At 38.2% G+C, this 7,504-nt stretch overlaps 1 protein-coding gene and 1 long non-coding RNA gene across 2 annotated transcripts in view; one reads left to right on the top strand and one right to left on the bottom strand.

Annotated features, from left to right (window-relative positions):
- The first annotated feature begins 649 nt into the window (after window positions 1-649).
- Window positions 650-3,658, top strand: LOC310734578. The gene is made up of 3 exons (XR_014536090.1): window positions 650-742; window positions 2,380-2,503; window positions 3,634-3,658. It is a non-coding gene; the product is annotated as an uncharacterized lncRNA (long non-coding RNA).
- A 3,810-nt stretch (window positions 3,659-7,468) lies between these two features.
- The window catches only part of LOC310734893 (legumain-like), a gene marked incomplete at its 3' end in the record, with an annotated part of 10,533 nt that continues 10,497 nt past the window's right edge, over window positions 7,469-7,504 (bottom strand). Inside the window, exon 12 of the mRNA XM_083557367.1 lies at window positions 7,469-7,473. Within this exon, the coding sequence (XP_083413493.1) occupies window positions 7,469-7,473 (5 nt within the window). The remainder of the gene's footprint in view (window positions 7,474-7,504) is intronic.

Below are 7,504 nucleotides of genomic sequence, written 5' to 3'. Positions count from 1 at the left end.
TGGTGTTCTTTAAATGCAACTCTTTCTCCTCCAAACACAACAAGTTGAGTTTTTACCAAAAAGTTCTATTTTGGTTTCATCTGACCACATGACATTCTCCCAATCCTCTTCTGAATCATCCAAATGCTCTCTAGCAAACTTCAGATGGGCCCGGACATGTACTGGCTTAAGCAGGGGGACACGTCTGGCACTGCAGGATTTGAGTCCCCGGCGGCATAGTGTGTTACTGATGGTAGCCTTTGTTACTTTGGTCCCAGCTCTCTGCAGGTCATTCACCAGGTCCCCCCATGTGGTTTTGGGATTTTTGCTCACCGTTCTTGTGATCATTTTGACCCCACATGGTGAGATCTTGGGAGCCCCAGATCGAGGGAGATTATCAGTGGTCTTGTATGTCTTCCATTTTCTAATAATTGCTTCCACAGTTGATTTCTTCACACCAAGCTGCTTACCTACTGCAGATTCAGTCTTCTCAGCCTGGTGCAGGTCTACAATTGTGTTTCTGGTGCCCTTTGACGGTTCTTTGGTCTTGGCCATAGTGGAGTTTGGGGTCGGACTGTTTGAGGTTGTGGACAGGTGTCTTTTATACTTAAAACGAGTTCAAACAGGTGCCATTAATACAGAGGTAATAAGTGGAGGATAGATGAGCTTCTTTGATGATTTGTGAGCAGATTTGATTGTGATCTGTAAGAGAGAGAAGTGTTCCATTGTTACTCCTTATTAGATTTGAGCTTTTACACTAAAGGTGAGTGTTTGTTTTATAATAGAACTGTTTTATTAAAGTGACTATTTTACTGCTGTTCCCAAACACCTCATGGAAAAAAATTCTAGTATTGTGAATTTTTATGCATGTATTAACTTTTATTTGATTTTATTTGATTGATACTGTTTATAAACATGATCAGATATTATTTAGTTATTTTAACATGTACAGTGTGTAGCTTCTTATTTATTAAACTATGTTGGAAGACATATCCTGAGGAAGTGGACAGAGATGTGTTTCTGCGCTTCAGAGACGTGCACATTATAATTTTTTGATAATGTCATATATGAATTTGATTTGAATTTATAGTGCTAAAACTGAATTTATATACTGTAAATACAGAAGTGAACCAGAACTGTATTTCAGTTTCACACCAGAATCCAGGAGATCAGGTCCTCCCTCTACTGGTGGTGGTGTGGAGTAAAGTCCTGATCTGCTCTTACTCTAAAGTTCAGTTACAAAACAGATATCACACACATGTGTACAGTTCTGTAAAAAGGGCAATAACACATCAAAAACTGTTTATGTTTTACAGTGTTTCTCAGTTGCTTTGCAGTGTTTCTCAGATCAGAGATGAAATTTCTCAAAACTACTTGTTCAACCTGCACATCATTTAATCACTTGTGCTCATCAGAAGAACATTTCTTGTTGCTTTGATCAGATTGTGAATGTTTTTCTACATGAATGTAACTGATTGTGTAAAAGTGTCTGATGTTTCCTACATCATCAGTTCTTTATGTTCATGTTGATCAGAAGATATTCTACTGGTTTCACCTGAATAGTTTTAACCCCAAAAACAACATTGTGCAGATGAATGTTGAAGGTCACTAATGAAGGCGAGTGAACGACATCAGATCAACCAATCATCAACCAGTTCTCTAAAACAGGTCAAAGGTGAATCTGGTGAAGCTTCAGTTGGAGACTGAATACAGACGGAGTAAAACTCAGAATTCTACATTCTGAAAACAGATAAAATAAGAAACAAATGAACTCCAGTACAGTAGAGTAAAAGTGTGAATCCTGTTCAGTCTCATACAATCAACATAAATCACATATTCAGTCAAAAACAAACTATCAAAAGACAATCAAAAGACAAGCTTTCAGAAGTAAATGATAGCATTTCCTAATTTTGATAGCAAATAGCTGTGCTAATTGGTCGACTGTTTCACCATGGTATTATATTATCACGGAAACGTTTCTGAGTTAAAGTTAACTTTACAGTATTCTGAAACACTCCAAACCATTAACAACGGTGTTAAATATTGATACGTACCTAGATATGCACGCACAACAATGCCACACAATGTAAAACAGACTTTTGAGAGAATAATGTAATTAAAGTGATTCTTTGTAACTATTTTGAGAGATGAACTGAGGATTTTGAGAAAAGTTCAGGCTTTTGCAAGAAATCCAGTGTGTTGTGCTGTTTGTACATGTCATTTTAAGAAATACATTTCACTGGTTTGTAAATATTAAGGATCCAAATGCTCAAAAGCAACTGAGAAAAACTGTAAGAACTGAATGAGAAAGAAAGAGAATAAAATGTGAGTATAGCCTGGTTCTACTCTGAAAAGCAGTAAAAACACATTTCCAAATGTCACCAAATGTCTTCTTCTTAGCTGCAGAACATCTGAATCTTCAGCAGAGCAGAGCCCCAATAAAATAGTTTAAAAAAGTCTTCATAAAGAACACGGGTGAAGAAAAACTTCATCTCAGAGCATCTGAAGTAAATCCAAAATATCAGTATGTAATCTTTAGGATTTATTTATTTTTCATTTAAAATCTTTTTTCTTCGTTTTGTTTAAAAGCTACTTGCAACTGAAGAAGGATCTAAAACTGTCATTTAAAGTGAAGTCTGTTTTTTCTGTATTGTGAGCAGAAAGCTAGTCTGTGGACAATAATCAATACATTTAGCAACAGGCTAGCTAATGTTAGTGATAATGATAGAACATAGGTGTGGTGACTTGCTGCTGTGACGGGCAGAACACACGTTTATTTAAAAATTAAATATTAAAACAGCTGTATCCTGTCTGATCTTCCTGCCATTTGCTTTGGGCTCTCTGCATACCCCACGCTGCCCCTGCGTCATCCTACCGCACCCTGCTGGCACTTGTTTTTGTAGTATTGTGCAGGTGGCCACATATTATGGTCATTGTTATAGCTTTAACAAGGTCCTGTGCCTATATAATAACTAAACCATTCATTCATTCATTCATTCATTCATTCATTTTCTCCCGCTTATCCGTAATTCGGGTCGCGGGGGCAGCAGTCTAAGCCTTCGACTGCTCCCCAATCCTCACAGCACCGTCCCTTACGGTCCCTCCTGCAGGTGGTGAACCCACGGGAAGGCGGCCCCACGTCACTCCGACGTCACGGACCTTGATATTTCCCTCGTAAGGGACCCCCGGAGCATAGAGGGTTAAGGGCCTTGCTCAAGGGCCCAAGAGTGGCAGCTCGGCGATACCGGGGCTTGAACCCCAGACCTTCCGATCGGCAACCCAGCGCCTTAACCGCTGGAGCCACCACTCCCCCGCTAAATATATAATAACTAAACCAATACACTTTAAACATATTTCAGTGTAAGCAGAACACATCCCTCTGTAAATGGAAATGAAACTAGAGAAGTTTTGTTTATTTTTTACTTGTTCTATGGGGAATTCCATGTTGTGAACACGCCTTGAAAGCAGCATTACTATGTAATTTATCATCCTAGCCCTGTCACTGCCCCATTGTCTTGTCCTTTGTATCATACTGATGGTCTCTATCTGTTTCTGTGTACTCCTGATTACTTTGTCTATTTAAACCCTTGTGTTTTGTATTTCTAGACATCATGTTTCATCATTTCCATTCTAATTATGATTTTCTCTGAACAGCATATTGACATCAGATCTGTGGAAATGGAGGAACAAACCATCCTACTGCTGGGGAAGACTGGTGTTGGGAAGAGTGCAACAGGAAACACCATCTTGAGGATGAACAGATTTCAGTCACGTCGATCCGTAGATTCTGTAACAAAGAAGTGTGCAGTTGAGGAGGCAGTAATTCATGGAAAGCGTGTACGTGTAGTTGATACACCAGGATTCTTTGATACAGAAATGTCAGATGAGGAATTAGCCAAAGAGCTAGCCAGGAGTTAGGAAGCTAGGAAGTAGTTGTTGGTCTTGTAGTTGGAACAGTAGATTGTGGTACCAGGTGATGTGCACCTGAGGGTTTTTCAAAAGTGAGACGAGCACTTCTGGGCAAAGAGCTTGCTCAATTTTAGTTAGTGTCATTTAAAAAAAGAAAATTCTGAAAAGAAAAAATCAGCATTACATTACACTTAACAATCATGTTTAGACATATACCAGCTTTGATTAAATCACGTACTTAACATAATGCCATAATAGTAACTACATTTTAGCTGCTTAAAACAAGATACTATTTTTTGATAACACATTTTTCCTGTGTTCTGCTTTAGCCAGTCAAAATGTTTCAATAATAAGGCAAGTTACTTGAATGATTTGGAAAATGATAATTAATTAATGAACATTAATGACATTTAGTGGGAATATTAATCTTTGTGTTTAAAACATCCCAATCATATTTTTCATAGTAATCAACAGTAAAAAAATATCCCTTTGAACATTTTAGTCTGAAATAGTTTGAGGTCAGTTAGATCTGAAAAGGTTGAGGCTACAGAGGTGACATCCAGTCAGTGTTTCCAGTGTTCGAGGGTTATACTGTTCACTTACAGAAAGATTCGATTTTCTGTGATTTAATATTAAACACTAGGTTAATTAACTTTAAAACAATCCAGTAAATATGGCATGTTTAAAGAAGCAAATCAACTATAAGTGTTTGTGATTCAGATTTTGTTTTATAATTGCTATTTCTTTGAACATTTTCCTAATAAAATTATATTGGCTGTGCATTTGTTTCCGCACCACACCATCTATATAATTTAGTTATAATTTAAACATTTAATTTTTTTTTAGAAACAAGAATCAGTCTACAGTCTAATAAAAATAAATCCCTCTAACATAAAGGTACAAAACTCTCTTTCGGCTTCTCCCAATAGGGGTCTGCACACTCTCCTCACTAGTCAACACATTTCCATCTCCATTCTTTATTGCTCTAACTTGCAGCACATCCTTCCCAGCTCGGTCCCTCTGCTTGGACAATCGCTACAAATCCTTTTTTACTTCCTCAGTGTCCAACTTCTCCTACAGCTCCTCAAATGCCTTTTCCTTGGCTTTCACCACATCCTTCTTTACCTGCTGCCGCATTTCCTTGTTCTCCTACTTTTCAGATTGTATGTTTTGTGTCCGTGAAGCAACTCGTAAAAGAGAAAAAAAAAAATTACCAAACTGCTGTTTCATGTCTCATTTATTTATTTTTTATCTCATTATGTTTCACATTTTTTGTTCTCATTTATGTCCTCATATCGTTGTCTGCTAATCACCCGACCATAGTCTGTTTCATAGTTCTGAGTTTTGCCCAACAATTTAGATTTCTTGCCTGTTTATATTAAATAAATAATCAAGAATCTCCCAGAGTTATCAACAGCAAATGGATCACCTTCAGACCCTACTGAGCTCAACTGGACCAGTATATGTATAGAATTAATGTTCTACTACAGTCTAGATAAAGTAGCTCCCCTTAAAAATAGAGAGAATATAATTAGCACTGTGGAGTAATAATCATACGCACACTTTAAAACAGGCCACTTGGAAATGAGAACCTAAATGTCATCAAACTAAATGTATAATATTTCACACAGCATGGAAGTAGAGCCTCCTGAGTTACAGAAGAGCTCTTAGTGAGGCTGGATCAACAGTGAGAGGATTCAGTGGGTTCCTGTTTCTGTACTCTGTTTTTTCTTTTCTTGTGATTCCCTATTTTCTCCACCAGATATCGCCATTTTGTCCTGGTGTTCCTCATTAGTTCCTATTGTTCCACCTGAGTCCAATCATCCCTGTGTGTCTTTAAGTTTCCCCTTGTGTCAGTTCTATCCTTCAATTATTGATGTTATGTTTTTGATGGTGTCTGTTTCTCCTGATGTTTTCCTGCAGCTTCAGCACTATTCAGAGTTGATGTGTGTAAGTTCTTATTTTGGAGTTTGTTTTTTGCTTTGGTCTGCTTTTTTGCTTTTTTTTTTTTCCTGGGGAAACATTTTTCTTTTCCAACCTTTCTGAGTCTGTCTCTATACTTGTGTTCACACGCCTCGTTGTGGCAGACTGTTGGAGATGAAGGAGATGGATCTGGGTTTTTGTCACCTGACTGTTGTGATCATCTGAAGATATTTTACTGTTTTTAGATAAATAAAAATATAAATGAGGGACGGTGTAATTTGTTTTACTCATGAATGTGTATTCAGTCAGCTCTCGAGTCTGCAGAATGTTGGAGGATAGAGATGTAATTGAGGATAAAAATGTGGCCCACTTCACTTAACAGCACTCGCTTAAGGTCCCCGAAAAATTGCATACCCCGGTCAGAGCGAGGATCTGCTGAACAGGTTATAATGCAAAAACTCAAAAACTCAAACCCCAGCAAAAACAGAACTGCTGGTTATCCCAGGTGATTCATCTCCAGGTCAGGATCTCCAAATAACACTTCATGACTCTCTGCTCTCCCCTTCAGCCACTGCTCGTAACCTTGGGGTAACTATGGACAATGAACTGTCCTTCTTCCCACATGTTGCTAATGTGGCTCGCTTCTGTCAATTTCTTCTCTATAACATCCGAAGGATTCGACCATTTCTGTCCACACAGGCTGCCCAGGTGCTTGTTCAGTCTTTTGTCATTTCAAGACTTGACTACTGCAGCTCTCTGCTGGCAGGTCTTCCCCTGAACGCTATTCATCCACTGCAAATGATTCCAAAACGCAGCTGCACATGTGTTCAATCTGCCCAAGTTCTTCCACACCACCCCACTGCTGTGCTCCCTTCACTGGCTTCCAGTAGCTGCACGTATCAGATTCAAAACACTGATGATGCCTACAAGACCAAAAATGGACCTGCACCTTCTTACCTCAGTGACCTCATCACATCTCGCACTGCACCACGCTGTCTGAGATCCTCCAGCACTGCTCCACTGGTACCATCTTCTCTCAGAATGAGAGGTAAGTACACTTCAAGGCTCTTCTCTGTTCTGGCACCGAGGTGGTGGAATGAACTAGATGTCCGTACAGCAGAGTCCCTGACTATCTTCAAGCGACAACTGAAGACCTTCATCTTCCTGAAATACTTAAATTAGCACTTTCCAAGTTTGTAGAATTCAAGAGTTATATTTATATTAAGTTTGTAATCTTGTGTACAGTGTAGATTTATTCATTACCAGAGACTCAAAACACTTTTGCACATCGCTCTGGATAAGGGCGTCTGCTAAATGCTGTAAATGTAAATGTAAATGGAGGAGCAGGAAACTGTATCTGTAGATCCAGACTGACCTTCTGAAAGCTGCTTTGAGACAATGTCTGTTGTGAAAAGCGCTATAGAAATAAACTTGACTTGACCTTCTCAGAATGCTGCCACCACACAATGAAAAATGCAAAAAGAATGAATAAATGAAACATCAAAGAATTTTCACTGAAACTATTACAGTTATAATATTTACCACATAAATATAAAAAGTTGGCAGAAATTAAAACATTATTTCTTGTAAACTTTCTAAAGTCTTTATTCCAGAATGTGATTATGGTTACAGTAGAAGATCGTTTTTTACTATTGGACTAATCTATTTATTATTGTTAAAGTATAGTTATAAA

The sequence above is a fragment of the Silurus aristotelis genome (genome assembly GCF_946808225.1).
Source record: "Silurus aristotelis genome assembly, chromosome: 12".
Taxonomy (NCBI): Eukaryota; Metazoa; Chordata; class Actinopteri; order Siluriformes; family Siluridae; genus Silurus; species Silurus aristotelis.
Note: the sequence above shows the minus strand (reverse complement) of the source record. Positions and strands in the feature narration are given on the sequence as shown.